The sequence below is a fragment of the Salminus brasiliensis genome, chromosome 17 (assembly GCF_030463535.1).
Source record: "Salminus brasiliensis chromosome 17, fSalBra1.hap2, whole genome shotgun sequence".
Taxonomy (NCBI): domain Eukaryota; kingdom Metazoa; phylum Chordata; class Actinopteri; order Characiformes; family Bryconidae; genus Salminus; species Salminus brasiliensis.
In genome coordinates this window covers 11,313,839-11,334,599 of record NC_132894.1, presented here as the reverse complement: position 1 = coordinate 11,334,599, position 20,761 = coordinate 11,313,839, and the positions used below count along the sequence as shown (strand labels likewise).

The window sequence follows — 20,761 nt, the reverse complement described above, 5'->3', positions numbered from 1 at the left end:
TATAATATTTTCCCCCATTGTTAAGTTTGTACTTGGTAAATAATAAGCTTTTGGTTTGAGTTGTTTTAAAGTGGAAAAATATTATAGGGGTTTCTATTCTGTATGGATTATTTCCCTCTCTTTAGAAGGCCGTTTATTTATATTATTTTAGGTTATAAAAGTTAATAAACAACAAAGCCTTTTTGCTCAAGCAAGTAGTGTGTGAAAAGCAATATATACACATATATTTATATATAGAAATGAGTTTGTCTGGTAGGTCAACATCATTAGTCAAATATTGTGACAAATTCTTACTTATTTCATTGTAGCTCCAGTCAAAAACTAAAGACTAAAGTTTAAATATATGTCTACAGTTGGGGTTAAGAGAAACATAACATTCTTTTAAGCCATCATAGATTTGCATCTTGCACTTATTTGTTTGGTAGTGCTAATGCTAAAACATTCACTGAGTGCTTAACCAGGACTGGAAAATATTTTACGGCAATTTATTTTAGGCACTTTAGGTAATTGTGTAAACTGTGGCATACTAATCATTATCATCTGCCAAACATTTGCTTTCATCCTTATTCAAAAGGGGATAAAGATCTATGCAAGCAGAGATCAGATAAAGTATCGTGAATGTAGTACAAAGGCCTTATCCCTTCCTTGTTACTGCATTGGATTCCCTGACCTAAGGTGGAGAGATTAAAGTATAAGATGTGAAAAAAGCAAAAGAGACACTAAACAGGGGAAAAGGGGGGTTAAGACAGATGGCAGGTAGAATAAGCAAGATAACTGGCCGTCATACAAGAAACTAAGGTAAAAGAGCAGTACAAAGACTAAAGGGTAAAGTCAGTATGGACACACACACACACACAGTCAGAAGTTACAGAATCAAAGCCAGACAACATTGATTTCCACATAAACATGTTCAAATTATACCTGGAACGCAAACGGCCATGTTCCAAACACACTAAAAAAAATGCAGGTGACCTAAGACAACAAGATGTTCAAAAGTAATAACGGTAAAACACAAATGCAGAACCTTTTCTGTGAGACTTGTCCACCACTCTTGAAAGTTGTTTAATTAACATCATTACATGATGTGTGGTTTGACACAATATTTTCATGAAAGGATGTAGCATGAACAGGTAGTGTAAGCATTTAGACCAAGTCCAACTGCCACAGGTGTTTAAAATCAAGCACCTAGCTATGCAGTCTTTATTGCGAAGTAATGGGTCACTGAGAGCTCACTGAATTCCAGCATGGTGCTGTAATAGGATGCCGAAAAGTCAGTTTGTGAAATTTCTTCTCTCATAGATATTCCTTGTTCAACTGTGAGTGCTATTAAGGACAAGTGGATGCATTTAGGAACCACAGCAATGCAGCCACAGTGTGGCAGACCACATGAAGTTACAGAGCGGGGTCGTTGAGTGCTGAGACGCATATTGCATAAAAGTCACCAAAGCTCTGCTGACTCTGCAGAGTTCCAGACCTGTAGTTTCCAGACTCTTGTAGGTGTAATGTGTAGGTATTCAAATACCTTTGTCCATAAAGTTTATGTTACGATAATGCATTTAAAGCAATATTATATATATTATATACCAATTCACATATAAACCAAAGTGGTCTTTGTGCGATTTTTTATTACAGTTTAGTAAGTGTGGTCTGCGTGTAAATCTGATGCTTAAAAGGAGACTATTGGCTGAGTTTCTGATAAGGAGCTGTATAGAAAAAATCAAGATGTGGCAAGTTACTGCACACACAGCATGCATATGCAAAATCCCTTATCTCACAGTGATGTACTTTGACTTCTCAAGATGTCCAGAATCAATTTTCAGCCATTGGAATGTGACCATGTGTTGGCCTCCCATTCACTAGTTTGAAGAAGGAGCTTTGGTAGGGACATATTAACCTACTAATTACTAAGGGGCATACCAGTACACCACACTGTACTATAAGCAGGATAGGGTTAAATAGGAAAGAGATGATCCCTCTGGTTAAAAAAATATATAATGCCCCTAGGAAAACTGACATACTCACATACTCACTCAACCTTTAAGATTAATATGATTAACCCTTAGTCTGTAATCATGTTCTATACAGCATCAAGACTTCTTTTTTAATGTCATGCATATTTGAGATCTGTCTTCCAAGATGCTTCAAATGTATTAGATATTTAATTTAACTACATACACTGTATGTTTGTGGATCAATGAATGCATTCAGCTACTTTACACTTTAACAACTTAAGCACTCATTGCAGACACAGATGTGCAAATGTACACACACACACACACACACACACACACACTCATAACTTGTTTAGTCCCTGTAAAGAAGTGCTGCCAGCAAAATAGGACTCTCTGAAACAGATGCCAAATGCCAGGCATAGGCTAGAGTGGTATAAAGACCCCCCTGACATTGAGCTGTGGAGCATTGGAATTGTGTTCTCTGGAATGATGGTTGGTGCTCGATCCAATACTTCTAGGATGAGTTGGGGAGCTGGGGATGAGGTGGGGTGGTGATCATCCGACATCCTGGTCACACTAATGCTCTTGTCGCTGAATTTAAGCAAATGCTCACAGCCAGAATCTAGCGGTCTTCCCTGGAGAGTAGAGACAAAAGCAACTTCAACAAAAGCAGGATAAAACTTTTTTTTCTTTTAATACTATTGATTACAGAAAAAAACTATGAATGAGTAGGTGTCCAAATACCTTTGTCCAAATACTTTATGTGAACAGTTGTTTTCTATTGCCAAAATATTGCATATATAGTACTTTATTCTCTATCTTCACATCATTCAACTCATTATCCCATTAAAAGCTCATTAAACCATTCCTTTTAATAAACCAATTTAAATGGACCAGCCAAAATTTCACTGTGCTCAGAGATTGTATTTTATAATGCTGAATGCTTTTAAAAAAAACTATTACAAATAGTTTAGAAATATGAGCATTTTAACTTTATTTTATTAACGTTTTTTGTTCTGTATCTAGAAAATGTATCTATACATTTGATGTATGAATTCTGTGATATTTTTTCCTTGCTAAATATGCCAGAAACGTACATGTCAATGTATAAGTCAGCTATTTACCCTGAGGTCATTTGCTCTGTCACCGTTACATAACTTTATCTACAGTTAGATAAATCAGACACACGGCTGCTATCATTTTAGCCCACTGTAAAGACCAAAAGGTCAACATTAAACGAGTAAATGAAGTGCAAATTGAAGAAACTATAATTCAAGAGGTAGAAAAGGAAAACACGGAGCTACGCTGAGAGGTAGCCATGCAGGCCTAGCTGTCTTAGCTATGTGACCTCCCCCTTCTCCTCAGGCTGGTGCTCCTTATCAAGGAGGCCTAGCTGAAGTGCACGTTTACCACTTTACTGCGTCTTGCATAATCAGCACTTTTTTCAATATATAACACCCGTGCTAACGGTAGCAGTCTCTTTTCGGCCACTGAGTCCGATCACAGCACATCAGCTCCCCTTTCCCCAAGTCTATTATTAGCATTAAAAACAGCCATGACCACCGCACAGCCCATTTTCTCTCAAGGAGAGGACTGCAAGACCGGTTGGCACAACGCGAACGCCGACTACAATGCAGCCGACACACATCTGGAGATTTTGGGGAAGCCCGTTATGGAGCGCTGGGAGACTCCCTATATGCACTCTTTGGCCACCGTAGCTGCATCGAAAGGTAAAAACACATGGTTTTGCATGGATTTAGGCTGCAGGTCATGGCAAATCTGGTTCAAAATAACATATATCTGCATGTAGTAGGTTTGTTAGAAAGTCTGCAGCTATTACTCTCGTTGTTTGGCTAACTGCACACACTTCTGCACGTCAATGAGGCTAAAGTTGGCTTTTTAGCTCGAACTATCAGTTCCACCTTAAATGGTGTGGCAGTAACTGCTGCATCTGTTAAGGTGGAACGGAAATTTAGGCGTCTCAGAAACTTTGGGAAGCAGATTAGCTGGTTTTAAGATTCCAGATTGCAGATTTTGCAGCTGAAATGTGCTCGAGTTTATCGCAGTGACGTTGGTGTACCCTGACCAGACCCACACGTAGGTAAAGGTTGGCCTTGGCCAGAGGGCACAGGTGCCAGATTCCCATTACAGTGGGTAAAAGCAGGACGAACAACTTCACTGACTAATGAAAGGGAAGCATAATCACGTCTATGTGGGATCAGGCACATTTATTTTCTAAAGAAAAGTAGGCTACCAAGATGTAAACAAGCTGAAAACAGTGTACTTTACAACAGTATAGGGGGCCAGTTCTAATAGTAGTTTGTGGTAAGGATCCCCCAAATCCCATTCATTCCAGAAGGCTGGGGTGAATGACCTCTGTTTACTATTTCAGTGGTCTATTTTTACTCTTCTCTGAAATACCACTCTATACGACTGCCAGGCATGACTACTCTGACCTGTAACATATCTCACGTTCAAGTCTAACATGGCTAGACTCAAACTGTGGAGGCACTGAATGAATCCAGTTTCCCCAGTACTTATAAAAGAGGACTAACTGCATTACTGGTATCTGCAAATAAAGTATAACATGTCTTTATTCTTTCCCACAGGTGGTCGGGTCCTCGAGATTGGCTTTGGAATGGCGATAGCAGCCACCAAAGTGGAGTCCTTTCCCATTGAAGAACACTGGATTATTGAGTGCAATGATGGTGTTTACCAGAGGCTGCAGGAGTGGGCCAAGTCTCAGCCACACAAAGTGAGAAAATAGTGTCAAACACTTAAACATGACTATTTTCCAACCACTTTTATTGCTAATAAATAAAAAGGTTGTTTTCGTTGCTGTACTAGGTAACGCGCTGTATTAAGAAAGCCCTTACAATGTCAGTCTGAATGTGCAGGGATAAATCACTGCATGCTGAATAGACAGATATATATTAAGGCGTTGGTTTATGTGACATTTGTAGGTTCCAATTGAGACATTTTGCGGCTCAGTATCTATATATGTGCTAATTAAGATTTTTGGACAGTCCTTCTGTCCTTCTGTTCTCATAATATGGGCCATTTATAGTGTTATTAAAATCCCTTGTGCCAATCATGGAATAATCCCTGGTGATTATGTTGTTTATGTGGTAAACTACTATGAACAAACTGTATTTACTGAAGTAAATTTTGCAATTGCAAGTTTTGTAATAATTGTAATAATATACTATTTATTGAACACTGTGTTACATCACCCTGTGTTTTGTCCACTTGACACTTGACCTTGACTATCACTAAAAATAATTAAATGCCAAACCTCCCATGGCTTAAAATGGCTTAACATGACTTAATAATTGCTGATTGTTATAATTAAAGTGTAATTTCTTATAACCACATTATATTCACTCATACAGGTTGTTCCTCTTAAAGGCCTGTGGGAAGATGTTGTGCCCACCCTGCCTGATAACCATTTTGATGGTCAGAATAATCTCTTTCAATTAAAAGGCATTTTTAATCCATTTTTATTTCATTGATAGTATAATGATTGTATGCTTATCTGATAATATGCTTACTTGTTTGGTTACAGGAATCCTTTACGACACATATCCACTGTCAGAAGACACGTGGCACACTCATCAGTTTAACTTCATTAAGGTATGTTGTTGCTGTGTCCTTGGTAGACAAGGCTTTACATGGTAGAAAAGTGGGAAGTATAACTGTATGAAACATTTCCTTTTATAACAGCACATTGAGATTTATACATAAATGAAAGGTGCAGTATTATTACAATTAATCTGTATTACTATCATTTATTATTATTATTATTATTACAGGCCCATGCTAAGAGGCTTCTGAAGTCTGGCGGTGTCCTCACCTACTGCAACCTCACCTCCTGGGGTGAACTCCTGAAGTCTAAATATGACAACATTGACAAAATGTTCCAGGTAAGCAATTATGTCCATGATGCAGGCCATTTTTAGCAAGTTACATATTACAGTGAAGGGCTGCGCAACACATTGCTTGTTAACTGTTATTGTGACATTGGCCTTTCCAATGCTCCTAGCGCAAAAGACTGCACTGTGCAAATGAGCCTCTAACCAGTCACTGTTCCAGATGAGAGTTTCTGTGGATGCTGTAATGAATATGAATCACATAATTCAATCCTTAAAATTATTTTCTCTGAATGCGGCCCAAATCACACTATTGCTACTGGAAGTCAGTTGGACCAATACTGTATAATCACTGACTGCACTGGCGTTCATTTTTCTTTCCAGGAAACACAGGTGCCTCAGCTGCTGGAGGCCGGATTCAAAAAGGAAAACATCAGCACCACACTGATGGACATCAGTCCGCCAACTGAATGCAAATACTATTCCTTCAACAAAATGATCACACCCACAATCCTTAAAGAATAAGCTACAAAACCAAGCTACCTTCTTCATGATCATTCTGCTGTGCCTTTAATGCCTCTTCTGTTTTAGACTGGTTGTCAAAATGTTAATTTTTTGATCTCTTTTAAGTTAAAATTGCATCACAAGATGTTTTATAGTAAAAAAAAAAAAAAAACTAAACTAATTCATAAATAAGGAGCATATGGAATGTGAATTACATCTAAATAAATAAAGAATACAACACTGTGAAATAGGAGATTATACCAACTTATACCAAATCATTTTTAAGGTGATGCCGTAAATCTGTGTCCAAAATCACCCTTGAAACTTTGAAACTAATGTAGTGTCCAAACTATAATGACTAGAAGTGCTGAACGCTACTGTGAGTAAATGCCATATTGTGATGCTTTCCTTTTTTTTTTTTTTTTTTTTTTGTTTTTTAAATACTGCTGTTAATAATATTGGAAAATAAAAAATAAAATGTACCCAAACAGAGACATGAGTATAAAAATAGAAAAGGTGCATTTTGGAGAGTTTAAGGGCACATACTGTTAAAAACTGTAAAAACACAGTTCAAGTTGCAAAATGGACCATTCAGCTCATTTGGAATGTTTTTTTTTTTTTTTTGCAACGTCACTAAAACGAGGACATACATACACACTTTGGGCAAAAGTATTGAGACACCTGCTAATTAATTGTTTCTTCTGAAATCAAGAGTATTACAATGTTTATTCTGTCCAAGAAAGGCTTTCTACTAGATTTCAGAGTGACGAATTTGATTGCAGTCAGTGACAAGAGCGTTAGTGAGGTCAAGATGTTGGATGATCACCACCCCATCCCATACCACTGGTCCACAGCTCGGCATATGTATATGGCATAGTGACAAGTCTTGTTTACTTGTCCAGAATAACAAAAAAGGTTAGGAAAATGATAACGCTAAAAATAAAGGCAAGGCAAGGAAACAAAATAAGAAAATACAAAAAAAAAAAAAAAAAAAAAAAAAAAAAAAATGGTATGATATCTTGTAATCATATGTCTACCTACTGCAATTAGAGTATAGTGTCCAACATTAAAACACATTGCTTTTTTTTTTTTTATGTCAATATTTGTGAATGCCTTTTCTGTAATTGGCCACGATGCTCATAGCACACCATAAAACATTCAGTGTTTGGTTAGACGGTCCATCTGCAAGTGTTACTAGAGAGCCATCTTAAATTCATACATTTAACCCTGAGCTTTAAAAACCCCCCCAAAAAAACAAAAACAAAGTGAGTGAGATTCCATGAATGCTCTTTTATACATGATCCATTACACTCCTGAACTTCAGAAATCTAGTAAAACACCAAAGTTTACATTAACAGCAAAAGGGTTACTTATTGTTTGGGCTTCCAGAACTAACCACCGTTACTCTTTACAGCTGTCATCAGTTGTGTGTGAACACAGACAGCTGTTATACTTTACTGTCTGGTCAGAACACTTCTGGCATTCGTAACTGTAGATGCAAATGCTCTGCATTTTTTTCCCAGAACGTGTCAAGCAGCCTTCAGTGTGCCTAGAAGACATGTACATGTCTTCCGCAATCATTTTTGTATAAAAACATTTACAATCATAAATATGAACCAAGAAAATCTTGCATATGGCTGCTTTAAAACATATCTGATCTAAAATACAGCTCTGTTTCTAAACTCACTTCATCAAAAACCTGACCTTCCATTACACAAGTGGTATTTTAGCTTGATTTTTTTTTTCTCAGGGGCTCAACGCCAGCTGTGCCTGGCGTCTTTGTGACACATCTGGTAGCATTCTTAGTATTCCCCTGTATTCTGAAACACAAAATTCATTAAACATTTGGTGAAAAAAGCATAGCCATTGGCCTTTCCAACTGGTTTATTATAACACACTCCACTGGGAGAACACCAGGCACTGCAGCAAAGAGTACAGTTCAAATCTCATACACAATTAGGTCACGTTCCATATTCTATATGTTTCTATATTGTCTGGCTATGGGAGGTAATGGAAACAGACTCGGAGTAATGATACAATGCATGTCTTTTATTGTAACTACGAAGAGGAGATAAAGCTCAACCCAGAGCAACTCCTGAGAAGATCTTCCAAGTACAACAAATGACCACCGTTAAATAAAACATTTACAACAGCCAGAAACATATCACTTGTGATAACACCAGCCAGACACACCTCACTTCCGATACCAAATGCTTATTTTCTTTTCCCGCTTAATTTTCCTTTGTAGCTGCAGGGTTCCGTAAAGCAGAGCCTCTGCAGTGGGCGGGCAGCCTTGAAGGAAACATAGTGAAGAAAAAAAAAAAGTAAGTGTCTCAGTCCCTGGACTGCAGGTTGAATGTCCAAAAAATATCTCCACACAATTTATACAGCCATAATTAGTGTACTAAATATAGTGTACCTGGATATTCTTTACGAAAATTGAGCTGAGTCTACCTTGCTTTGATTATAAAACAGAATTTCACATAAAATGCATGCGAAGTGAAACATTAGATTGAAAATAAAAGATTAAGTGACACAAACCTGGAACATAAATGTCCACAGGGACAATTCTGTCGCACCCTCTCACCACTGAGTAGGAGTAGTGATAGTAGCCTCCACCATTAGCACAGCTACAAATAAAGGCAATCTTTATTTAACTGTACAATAAAATGACTGTATAATATAAATAACTGTGTAATAAAAAGAAACCTGACAAATATCTAATGTAAAACGTGGTTAATTTATTTAATTAAATATTTAATGTGTAAACAAGCAGATGAACTGGGTTTATTCAATTCAAACAAATAATTTATATATTTTTTAAATAAAAGATCATTTTCCGTACCTTCCCATGGAAATCACATATCTGGGCTCAGGCATCTGATCGTACACCTACACACACAGCTGAATGAGCAAAATACAGCAACTACTTTTTTCTAACATACCTCAAATTTGCAGATGTAAATATACTGTGCCATCGTGACCTGTCTGTAGAATGTTCTATAACATCCACAACATACTGTACCTTCCGTAAAGCAGGGGCCATCTTGTTCGTCAGTGTTCCAGCAACAATCATGACGTCAGCCTGTCTAGGGCTGGCTCTGAACACAACGCCAAAACGATCCATATCATAGCGAGGTGCAGCCATGTGCATCATCTCCACGGCACAGCAAGCCAAGCCAAAGGTCATGGGCCACAAGGAGCTCTGCAAAGTTACAAAAACCCAATCACAAAGTTAAACAGGCTTGAACACAACATCAGGTGTATGTGTGCCAATATTTGCATACATACTCTGCGTGCCCAGTTCACCAGGTCATCCAGCTTGGTGACAACGTATTCACCCTTGCTGCTGACAGCTGAGGCTGGTTTGGCTGCCACAGCGGTGCTTTTCTCCCTGAATAAAACCAGGCTGGAAACAGACAGGATGAACAGTTGATGATACAGCTCACAAGAACTCCTGAAGCAAGGATTTCCACAGAGTTTAACCCACTGAACCCGACAGCCAAGAGAAGTAGAGCGTTGCTTGGTTAGATCTGTGCGCATGTCTATGTTAGTCATGGTGAAAGCAATTTTCCACAAGAAACCAACATGTCAAATATGCAGATTCTAAGCCATGGGTGTGTCCTGGAAAGCTCTGGTGCTGGAAGGCTGGTTCCTTGCACCGTTTTGTGCCTTTCCTTTTCAAGGACACCTCACTCAACATTGTGAGTGAGTGTGTTAGAAAAGGAAAAATCAGCTAATTGTACTCTGGACTCCTACCGTTGGTTCACACCCATGGTGCTAAGCAGTTTTGTGTTTTCCATCGCTACATAACAGACAGAACATCATATTGGTTTTATGAGATAACTGCATTTAAAAAACAATAGAGAGATGTTTAGATTTGGTCAATATTTGATGATAATGTTAAGTGTTTAGATGACCTTGGGCTACTGCGCGAAAACATCTGCATTTCATTCACTCTGATGCATGTGTAACCCAGCATAAATAAATGTATGCATTTCTTTGTAAGGTTCAAGGTGGAATTCCCAATCTTTACATTTCATAAATGCCATCAGCTTCTGCAGATATGTACAAAATAAATATTGGATATTGGCACAGGCTATTGTCAGATTAAATATAGATTTTTTTCCTCTCTTGCAAGACAGGTCACCTTGTTGAAATTACAATATTCAACAAATGATGAATGTAATGCAAATTAAACTACACTGTGCAGCCCCCTTAAGGCTACTTATGTGAACAAGACCAGAACCTTTGCATACCTTTTAGCATCTTCATCCTTCTTGTTCTTGAGCACAACCTTGTGCTGAGCAGCAAATGATGAAATTGGTCTGTGATACACAGGAATATTTCATTAGAAGACTCTGTCCTACTCATTACAGAACCACTCATTAAATGTAACAGAACTTTAGTTTGAGTGAGTATTATGGTGCTTTATCCTGTAACCTAACTCTTACTAACTAACTATTTTTGGCTAAATCTTACCTTACTGAAAAGGAGCCAAATGAGGCAAGGCGAGGAGCTGAAAAAGAGGACAAAATCATAGTTACAGACAGACATGGATATCAGTAACAGAATATGAAATTCTTTACCCATTAATGTCCTTCAGGCACCCAACATTGACAGTTTTATAAGAGCAGCTAAAATTAACATTAGAACAGATACAAATAAATGACACCAGGTTTAAATACCGCACCTGATTTTATGTAAAAAAATGACAGATTAAATAAAGTGCATTAGATTGCAACTATAACTATAAAACTATAGGTCTGCATATTACGTGTATTTATTCTGGACTTCTTTGAGGCGATTTAGGAAATAGTTAAACAACATTTAACAAACATTAAATCATAATGTATTGTTTATTTACTGTTAGCATTTAAAGTCTAAATAGATAAGTGACTGGATAACATGTCTTTCTTGTTTTTGTGAGTGTTTGATTTATTTTTTAAGTAGTTTTAAATATTGTAAGTTTCCTTTAACTCATTTCTTTCTTCTTTCAATAAACACTGCAAACATTTTGCCTTTTATGGTTTGCTTGTTTTAATAATTTAAACATTTTGCATGAAAAGTGACATATAGCAAACTATTATTATTATTATTATTATTATATATTGTTATTATTTTTTTTAAGTGCCTTAAAAACAGTTAAGCCTGCTGAAGCTTATAGTAGAGCTGTTAACACACATCCACTCGGTGTTTAGGGTGATACATAATGTATCTTGCATTTATAGACTTGTACACATTATGGATCTACTATACTCCTGGGTAAAATAACCATTGTGTAAATCACTGTGAGATTTTCCAAGTTAAAGAGGAGATTAACGTTTTGTTATCATCAGATATAAAATAAATACATGATTCTGACAGACTCGCACAGCATTTTACAATCTAACTAGCTAGCTAAGTAACTACACTGGCCTTCGAGCTCTGCTTCAGACACCATCAGCCAGGCTGATGTAGCCAGCACTGCTAGCTCCATTTACTGTAAGGGAAACCCTGCGTAAAATCAGTGCACATTTTCCTTGCTGATAAAGACAACACAGTGAAGACACCAGGGCACTGCGCTTTCGTGTAGGAGCTTGCACAGTGACCAGCAATGCACCAACACATTACTGAGGCATGAAAACTAATGCAGCAGCTTGTATCGCAGAAAACGAAACCAAACCATTTCTATATTTGTTCTGTTGTTCTGAACTGCTGAGCTCGGTTGTTTCTCCTATATCTCGCTAGCTAGCGGTCTCTGTAACTGTAAGCTAGCTAGCTCTGCTAGGCGGCTAACAAGGTCAGTGAACTAAATCCTCAATAACACTCCCCGCTAAGCCGACCTGCCCCTCCAGTTTTACAAAAGACTGCTGAGTCGTGTTCAACTCTTGGCCATAACGCGATACAACTGGTAGAGCTGCGTTTCTGCGACTTAAACACAAAACTCATTTCGTCCCGAAGACACTCACCAACCAGCGCCGCCATGGTTGCATAACGAAACATCCGGTCGTCCTCAATTCTTCATCCTCTTACAGCCATGATGTTTACAGAGGGAAACAGCGCCACCTCTGGAGAGTCAGGTAAAGAGGTACACTTGCTGATGGAGGTGGTAGAGGAATGTATATATTAATGTAGCCTTGAAATATAATCAAAAACATGTTTTTTTAACTAATGGAAATGTAACTGAGTAAAAATACTCATAAAAAAGGATTCTACAAATCTCCCAAAATAATATTAAAGTACAGCAGTGAAACGTCTTCCATCCCATGGTAGCAGTATGGAGCCTAATTATGTATGTACTTCCAAGAGAGGGCTGATGAGACCTTATACTGTATAATCGCTGCTGTCCACTGAAAAACATGTATCTCCGTTTTATTTGTAGCTGTTTTGTACACTGTGTAAATAATTCAGGATTATTAGACCAATATGAATGCTCTTATTTTACACTGACATTTATTCAAGGTTAAGAGCATGTTTACATTTTTACTTAGGTTATTGCTGAAACAATTCCAGCAATAACCTACAGTTTACATACTCATCATGGTCATTAAATATCATGGTGTTTTAGCATTTCAGGGATTTCTTTGAACTTGGTGTTATTTATTTATTTATTTTGGGGTGGGGGGTGTTCTGAAACCATCACAGGGTATAAATTATAAAATATATAGATACTTCCACTTAGATTGTTAATTCATTAGTGTTGAAAGTTAAAAATATCTTGTAACTTGCCAAGCCCAAAGCCTTGTAACTTCCTGCTACTGATCATGGATCATGGACTCTTGACTACAGCTGTTAGTTGCTTTGTGCCCACATAAAAAGGGTTAACTATGCAAAGAATGAACAGGTCAGTCCTACAGCATGGTAACATATTAAACACACTGTAAAATGGTGATTTATTAAAGAAGTACCAAAATTAGTCTAGCCCATCACATTGTTTAATTAGCTTCACATCATACCTGAATTGTGTGCCTGTCATGTATATTAAAACACAAATACTGGACTGGATACTCAGCATTAAGATACTTAAATCAATACAGCAGGTTAAAAACTCTGGTAAAAATTCAATGACCCCTACTGCGAGATCTCAAACACTGCATTGGTACTGTATAACAAAATGCTTCACTTCTCCCAAAGCAGACAGAAAGGCAGGCAAACAGGGCAAGACAGACCAAAATTTTATTTTTTCACTGTAAAAGTTTGAGTAGTTGAGAAAGGCTTTTGAAAAGTAGGTATCAGAACATAACATACATATTTGAAGTGTCATGTAAAAGCAGCAATGGTAATAAATAAACAGCAAAATGAGACATGGCAAAATAAGGATTTAGCAATAAATTACACTTAATGTGTCTAATTAAAGCATTAAACCCAAATGAGGCTCAGTGAAGGTACTTTTGAGGAGTTTACTACATTGTGCCCTAAAATTCAAGTCCTTTATGTCTTAACGAGGAATGAGTTTTCAACTTGCAACATTTATGACCACTGCAGAAAAGTGAAAACACAGAAAAAGAACAGTGTTTAGCTGCATCTATGACGCACTTTAGAAGCTGCTTGCGGCTTCAATGTTGTTACCTGTTGAAGATTTCTGCAGATGTTCTCTTATGCCAACAGTAAGGCCATATCTAACAAGTCAAGGCAGCAAAATCCCCTTTAAGCATGTACAGTTAAAAGTATAATTAACAATTATCAACATACTTCAGTCTTTAGGCAAAACTGAAAGAGGGATTCAAATTGGTAGATCAAATGAAAAATACAATTATTTACATCTATCAAAAAGGACGGCAATAATATTTACATAGAGGAAAAACACCACACACACACACACACACGCACACACACAACTCTAATCCTCAGAGAGCAGCCTGTGAAAGTGATCAGTCCTTCTCTTTAGCACAGTCCTGAAGTCGTCCTAAAAAAGAGAACGGGGAAACGTATGTTAGGAGGAGGCTACTACACAATTCAATGTGTGGATTGTGTGTGACAATTCTTTAAAAACAAACAAACAAAACACTTCATGAAGAATTTCAGAGAATGGTCTAATAAATAAATTCATCGTTTGGGAACAAAAGGAAGGAGTTCTTATAAGGAAGGAGTTGTTTAAGTCTTTTGAGCAGCTTAAAGAGGAATAAAATTTGTGCAATTTACTTATTATGGTGCCAAAACATTGGTGCTCTTCACTCCTCCACAGCACAGTAAACAAATTGCTAATTTGTACAGTGCAAAGGTTAAGATCATAAATTAATTGGCACAAAATATTCCCTGCAGCCCTATTACAGAGCACAAGGTAAAAGCAGCTGTCAGCTTACTGCTTGGACGAGCTTTTCCAAGTAAGGTATGAGCCTGTGGAGCTCCTTGTCATCTCTGTCTCCACTCCAGCTCTTTATGGGAATCATGTTCATAAGCTAGAACACAGAAAAAAAATAAATTAGGAATATGTCCCATCTGAACTTTTCACAAAATGGCTGGTGACATGACAACATAAAGGGTAACCACTACAAAAAATTTAAAAAACAAGCATACGTGGTATGGGAAAGTGTGAGGAGCATTGTCCAAAATGACGGTTTTTGAAAGGTCTCTTTCCAGCACCCCTAGGTCCTTAATATAGTGTCCAAGAACACATGAACAATCATCCTGGTATAAACGATGCCTTGGAAAAATGGAGAAAAACAAAGAAATTAATTTCAGATCAAAGTAATTCCATTTTTTTTTCAACAAATGAATAGTAAAGCATCTCACCTAAACAATTTTTTCTTTGGGTCCAATATATCCACAATCATTTCTGCATATTCCTTTTTAGCAGAGGTGTAAATAAACATCTAGAAGTGACAGAAGTGACAAGATTAAGAAATGCTGAAAAGGAAACATACAACCATACAGGCTACATTCTAATGCTCCATTTCTAGCCCTGAGACACAGTAGTGTGCAGCTAAGTTTGACCTTATCTGCTGACTGCTGTTGAATTAACCAACCAATTGAATGAGGTTTGTATAATAGTCATTGCCAAGTCAAGTCACTTTACCTCAAAATGCTTTGCCATAGCTTGTAGAAACTCCATCACATATGGTCTGAGAACCACATACACCTATGAAGAAAAAAAAAACAAATTAAAAGGCATGCTTTTTCCTTATTTTAATAATCAGAGTATGTGCATTAATACAAAAATTTAAATAGAGCTAAATTAGCAAATGGGTTGGTAAATGGGTAGATGCATGAATAATAAGACAACCAACCTTGTACTCTTGGTCTTGAAAGCATGTGTTAAACGTGTGCTCTGCATCCTCAATCATATTAAGTGAGCTGAACACAAGTGTTTCATCCTAAGAAATAGCATATATATTAGTTAGAAATGACCCAGATTAAAGACTTTTGTTACAGATTGTCCAATGCCAATACCAGATTGCAACGGATACTGAAATCTTGGCCAAAGTAAGCCTTCATGTTCAAGTATGGACGAAATACACAGCACCACAGCACATCTGTAGCCTGAACAGTGTTTCACAACTGTAAATGTGTTTTTAAAATGTATCTATTTATTTGTATTAAATCTTACCAAGTCAAGCACCATTGTGGCTGCAGGTGTGCTTCTTGTCTTTGGTGGTATGTCCCGAAGAGCAGAGGCTGATCTGGATTGCTGCGACTGGTTTGGAATGTTTTTGATGAATGTAAACCTATAGGAGGGGAAACCCACATTAAAATAGGTTTTATTTTCAAAATTATAGCAGGGAAGCAGTAAAATTTAAATTTCCTTACTATACAGGCAACTAGGGGAGAGAGGGGAAAAAAAGCAACACACTTACGGACTGAACACCTCATCATTCTCCTCATCTTCTGACAGAGGACCAGTGGAGCTATAGCCAAACACACACTGTTCGGGGCTGAACACTGCACCACTCCTGGGACGTTCATCTATGAAACAGAATGTCCAAAATTCTTTGTAAGATGATGCAAATGCCCCGATTCATCAAAACACCTACATAGACATCTGTGGAGAGTCAGGGAACACTAGCATTTTTAACATTAAACCAAGTAGTGTGGTTTAATGTACACGACAGGTCCATCTAGCATCAGAACCTTCTAATTATTCAATAATACAGACTACAGTATACAAGTCTTTGCTGTAAAATATGCAATATAAGCCATTGCATATGCTGCACAGATTTAACACTGAGTAAACACCCTGTCAGTCAATAGTGAATCACAGTTTAGGCTACTTACGGTCTTTGGTGGGAGTGAGGAAACGCACTATGGGAGAGTAAAGACTACGTGCAGCAGGATTGGCGGATGTGGAATGTCTCTCTCTGCGATGCCGTACTGGTGTCTTGAAATCAGATTCTGCCGATTCAAGAGCACAACTCAGTCAATACTCCTTACCCTTACAACTTACCGCTCCTTTGTTAAGAATTTCCAGTCTGAAGCATTGAGTTACAAGCCAGGTCACTAAAGTGCTTCATGCTTAATCAAATAGGTTTTTAGGTAAATATGGCTACTTCACAACAAATCAAACATTAGACACTCTTTAAATCACCATATATCAGCATGATTTTACCTTTAAACTCCTCGACTGGTAGAGCCCTTGTCCTTCCACGTCTTAGGCGTGGGTGCTTTGCTGCAGTCGGGACGGCATCACAATACAAATTAGAGCGGTCCTGTAAAACCTCCTGCACATCCTACATTCATTCACAACCATAAAAAAAGAAGAAGAAAAAACTGAGCTGTTAACATCTCTTTTCCCCAAATAAGTGTATTAAAATCACATCATCAACAGCAGACAGTACTTAAGGTCAATTAAAGTCAAAAACAATGTCAAAAGTTATCAATCAAATGTATGAACGTAACACAATTGGGCCATTCAGATGAAGCATAAGCATTTGAATTTAAATTAAGCAAACATGCTCAAAAACCATCTGATTTATTACAAATTCTTTGTCAATATAGAATGACCTGCAATAAATTTCACACACATTTTAGTACTTTTAGTAATTACATTTTGCAAGTTGTGGTATGGAAAGATTATGCTGAACAGGAATTGTATGTTTTGCACTGCTACTATATATAACTATAGATAACTTTTATCCCTCTAGGGTAGCTATATTTGTTAATGGGGGGGTTCTGTGATTGGTCACATTTCACATCCTTTAAAGGATCCAATAAAAGGATAAATTCAGTTGTCGTGCTGATAACTGTTGGATGTACCTAGACGTCACACAGCAGCTCTAGTAACCTGGTAATACTGTTAATTATAAGTAAATTAGATAGATAGATAGAGACAGAGAGAGAGAGAGACAGAGAGAGAGAGAGAGAGAGAGACTTTTACTTAATTTAGATTACATTACCCGAATAAAATTGGGGAAAAAAACCCTAAAAAAAAAACAACAAACCTAAAACAGCGCCACCTCTCCTCTGAACTGAAAACAGCTATAGCTGGCAAACGGCTAACAAATCTGGGTGCAGGCCCAGTCGTGCTAATGCGAAGCATTTAGCTTAACGAGTTAGCTAGCTAGTTATCATATTACTAACTATCAGAACTATAGTAAACTACATCCGATGTTACGGATATATTGAATTTGCAATCTAGATAAATACAGAATTCTAGCTCCGGTGGCGAACGCTAGTTAGCTAGCTAGCACTAGCACTAGCTATACTGCATCGCTACATTAGCTAGCTATGGTTAACGACTTCAGCAACGACAGGCTTCATTCAGTCCGCTAGCTTAGCCAGCTTGCTAGCTAAACACTTAGATAGCTAACTTCACCCTAGTAACATCACGACCCACCGATATGTAGCTAGTTTATTCAGTCATCTGTAACTGTATTTTCCTGAGCGACTGAGTGTGGACTCACCTCAGCGCGACTTCGCTCAATCCGCGGAACTCGAGTTAAATCCGCCCGACGACGACACGGAGTCCTCGGTTGAGGCGACGGGCTATCAAGAGAAATAATTCGCGACCGAAGTTTCATGTTGCTAACTAATAACTAAACCGCGATACTGAAAGGTAAACACGCTTCATAAGTCCGTATTTAACCCCGGACGCCTGTTGTTGTTGTTGTTGTTGTTGTTGTTGTTGTAGCTGCAGGCCCAAACTACCGCACCACACTTTCTGCTCGCTCTCTTTTAATTATTTAAATATGCCGGTAGCGATCCTACTGAGCTTCAGCCAATCACGGCGAAGGGTTCGTTTAAAGGGCGGAGCTTCGAATACAACAGGACCAACGTGAAGCAGGACTCACGTTGGGAAGTCCGAAACAGTCAAGGCTGGAAGCTTATCGGAACCAGCGGGAAGTGGGTTACCATTAGCTTAATACTCGGTTAATACAGCGACCTCGAGTTTACAACACTTTTTCAGGACAGGCAGGCGAGGCAGTGTGTAGCCTTACACTGCTAGATATATTTAAAAGTATACAAACACTCCTTCTGCCTATCTATTTATATTTATCTCAGACGATTGCTGTAAATGAGCGATGGCGTCTGCAGGCAAAAGGCTCATAAAGCTGCGAATGCTTCACACAATTATAGCTATTGTATAATTCTTGGGATGCTAGTTTACGATAGTTTTGAGAAGGTCTGAAGGTCTAAAACAACAAAACAAAACAAAAAAAAGTTCCCCAAAAATCCCCCATTACTTTATCATCGTCAAGATTACATCTAAAAGAAATAATAAAATAATTTAGAAGACATGTGTAGGCTCACGTCATTTTGGATAGTAAATAAAAATAGCTATATTTGGATTGAGACAGCTGACTCTTCCAATTACAGAATTGTCAAAGCCTAAGGCATCCCATAATAAGCAACAAGTGAACTGATCTTCTTACAGTGGCATCTGTCAAATGGCAATATATTAAGCAACAAGTGAACAGTCAGTTCTTGAAGTTGGGGTGTTGGAAGCAGAAAAGTGGGCAGGTGTAAGAATTCTGACCGTTCTCACAAGGGTCAAATTGTGAGGACTAGATGAAGGAGTCAGAACTCAAACACATCAGACAGGTCTTGTGGGGTGTTCCCAGGTACGCAGTGGTCAGTACCTACCAAGAGCTTCAAGGAAGGACAATCAGTGAACTGGCGACAGGGTCATGGGCACCCCTCACATAGAGGACAGGAAAAGATCTGACAGGTCAGAGCTGTTTGGCAACACGAGGGGGAGCAGACAATATTAGGTAGGTGATTTTAATGTTATGGCTGATTAGTGTATGTTTTGTTAACCATTAACTCTGAGTGCAAAGCCACACATTTCAGATCTTAACTGCATTACTCCCACTAGTCCTAACATAGAACCCTGTGGGACGGCCAAATAATTCAGAATAGTTTCTGCAGTGGGACAAAAAACTGTATTCTATGTTTGGCAGAAATGTAGTATGTAGAAATTTTGTGGCATTCCTCTTTAAAATGTACACCCACTGCTAACCCAAGTCTTTATATGATCTTCATAGAAATTCACTGCCAATAAAATGTGATGCTCTAGAGAAGCTGAACACGAGTTAAGAGAACTGTTAGAAGAGTATAAAGCCACTCCAAGCACTGGTCTGTAGAGCAAGCAGTTTCTCTGCACAGTTCCATCCAGTACCATTTGGGAGGAGTTGGGATGGTGTCTGTAATTCAGAACTAAAAACTTCCAGCATGGGTGGCGGAGGGGGCTTAATGGTTAATGTTATAAGCAAAAGTTTTTGGACACCTGTGTCTTGTTCCTGTTTTAATGTGTGTTTAAAAAGGAAGGAACTTAAATATGACGGCTTTGCACAACTTTAACCATCGTCATGCTGAATTTTACATGCTGGGGAAAAGGTGCATCTTTTCAGACATCAACAAAACTGGTCAGCTGACCAGAGACATTCAGACCTTTGCATATGACTGTACTGTCTCTATAGCACGACTTGTCTTCAACACATTAAATCGTTACAACCAGCATGATCAAACCAGACCTGCATTTTATTATATATTCATCTTGGTTTACAGTTGGAACTCTTTAAGTTATGATAATTAGCCAAAACCTTGAAACAAAGTGGTGGCAGATATAAAATGTAAACTTCTCAAAAAAAAAGGATTACAGCCTATACATTTGCATTAAAATTGAGCAAGAAATGTATAGCCTACTGTACATCAAGCAGGACATGGTCAACACATCAGAATGAAAGAAGAAAATAAAACAAAAACACACAAACCCTTTTAACAGAAGTTGACTGTAATTATTACATTACAGATCAACACAGCAGATCAATCCTGTAGAGAGTCAGTTCCAAATGTGAACTCATCATTATACAAGGTTGTGTTCATATGCATGTCTGAAAAGGAGTACAATTCATAAAATAAAAGCTACACAACCTAAAAAAAGGAAATAACTGCACTTCTGTCGACATTCTCTGAAAAGAAATTATATTTGATATTTATATTTCAAATAAAGTTAATTATTCACACAAACACATCTTGATTAAATAAGTAAAGACTTAGTTTTTTTCTCTCCCGTTCCCA

The 20,761-nt window shown here is 37.8% G+C and overlaps 3 protein-coding genes across 3 annotated transcripts; 1 reads left to right on the top strand and 2 right to left on the bottom strand.

Moving 5' to 3' along the window:
- Nucleotides 1–3,267: 3,267 nt before the first annotated feature.
- gamt (guanidinoacetate N-methyltransferase) lies at nucleotides 3,268–6,857 on the top strand. Its single transcript, XM_072660453.1, has 6 exons — nucleotides 3,268–3,682; nucleotides 4,562–4,707; nucleotides 5,345–5,408; nucleotides 5,518–5,585; nucleotides 5,765–5,875; nucleotides 6,206–6,857. Exons 1-6 carry the CDS (start codon nucleotides 3,508–3,510, stop codon nucleotides 6,344–6,346), a joined length of 705 nt encoding a protein of 234 aa, XP_072516554.1. The 5' UTR covers nucleotides 3,268–3,507; the 3' UTR covers nucleotides 6,347–6,857.
- Nucleotides 6,858–8,353: 1,496 nt separating this feature from the next.
- On the bottom strand, nucleotides 8,354–12,348 carry ndufs7 (NADH:ubiquinone oxidoreductase core subunit S7). Its single transcript, XM_072660260.1, has 8 exons — nucleotides 12,277–12,348; nucleotides 10,808–10,844; nucleotides 10,585–10,653; nucleotides 9,617–9,734; nucleotides 9,351–9,530; nucleotides 9,171–9,217; nucleotides 8,867–8,955; nucleotides 8,354–8,617 (listed from the first exon to the last, which is right to left on the bottom strand). Exons 1-8 carry the CDS (start codon nucleotides 12,308–12,310, stop codon nucleotides 8,520–8,522), a joined length of 672 nt encoding a protein of 223 aa, XP_072516361.1. The 5' UTR covers nucleotides 12,311–12,348; the 3' UTR covers nucleotides 8,354–8,519.
- Nucleotides 12,349–13,469: 1,121 nt separating this feature from the next.
- On the bottom strand, nucleotides 13,470–18,402 carry ctdspl3 (CTD (carboxy-terminal domain, RNA polymerase II, polypeptide A) small phosphatase like 3). The gene is made up of 11 exons (XM_072660535.1): nucleotides 18,145–18,402; nucleotides 16,851–16,971; nucleotides 16,520–16,636; nucleotides 16,102–16,210; nucleotides 15,855–15,972; nucleotides 15,535–15,621; nucleotides 15,324–15,386; nucleotides 15,041–15,120; nucleotides 14,825–14,951; nucleotides 14,611–14,706; nucleotides 13,470–14,213 (listed from the first exon to the last, which is right to left on the bottom strand). The coding sequence occupies exons 1-11, from the start codon at nucleotides 18,259–18,261 to the stop codon at nucleotides 14,148–14,150; spliced, it is 1,101 nt and encodes a 366-aa protein (XP_072516636.1). The 5' UTR covers nucleotides 18,262–18,402; the 3' UTR covers nucleotides 13,470–14,147.
- Nucleotides 18,403–20,761: the final 2,359 nt, after the last annotated feature.

What these genes read in the sequence shown, in the direction of transcription:
- gamt (XM_072660453.1), top strand. Translation starts at nt 3,508, where the DNA reads ATGACCACCGCACAGCCCATTTTCTCTCAAGGAGAGGACTGCAAGACC. An exon ending in GCCTGATAACCATTTTGATG is followed by an intron (nt 5,409 to 5,517) that starts GTCAGAATAATC and finishes GTTTGGTTACAG; the next exon opens with GAATCCTTTACGACACATAT. An exon ending in ATCAGTTTAACTTCATTAAG is followed by an intron (nt 5,586 to 5,764) that starts GTATGTTGTTGC and finishes TTATTATTACAG; the next exon opens with GCCCATGCTAAGAGGCTTCT.
- ndufs7 (XM_072660260.1), bottom strand. Translation starts at nt 12,310, where the DNA reads ATGTTTCGTTATGCAACCATGGCGGCGCTGGTTG. An exon ending in TTTGGCTCCTTTTCAGTAAG is followed by an intron (nt 10,654 to 10,807) that starts GTAAGATTTAGC and finishes TGTGTATCACAG; the next exon opens with ACCAATTTCATCATTTGCTG. An exon ending in TATGTGATTTCCATGGGAAG is followed by an intron (nt 8,956 to 9,170) that starts GTACGGAAAATG and finishes CTTTATTTGTAG; the next exon opens with CTGTGCTAATGGTGGAGGCT.
- ctdspl3 (XM_072660535.1), bottom strand. Translation starts at nt 18,261, where the DNA reads ATGAAACTTCGGTCGCGAATTATTTCTCTTGATAGCCCGTCGCCTCAA. An exon ending in CCAAAGAAAAAATTGTTTAG is followed by an intron (nt 14,952 to 15,040) that starts GTGAGATGCTTT and finishes CATTTTTCCAAG; the next exon opens with GCATCGTTTATACCAGGATG. An exon ending in CTCACACTTTCCCATACCAC is followed by an intron (nt 14,707 to 14,824) that starts GTATGCTTGTTT and finishes TCTGTGTTCTAG; the next exon opens with CTTATGAACATGATTCCCAT.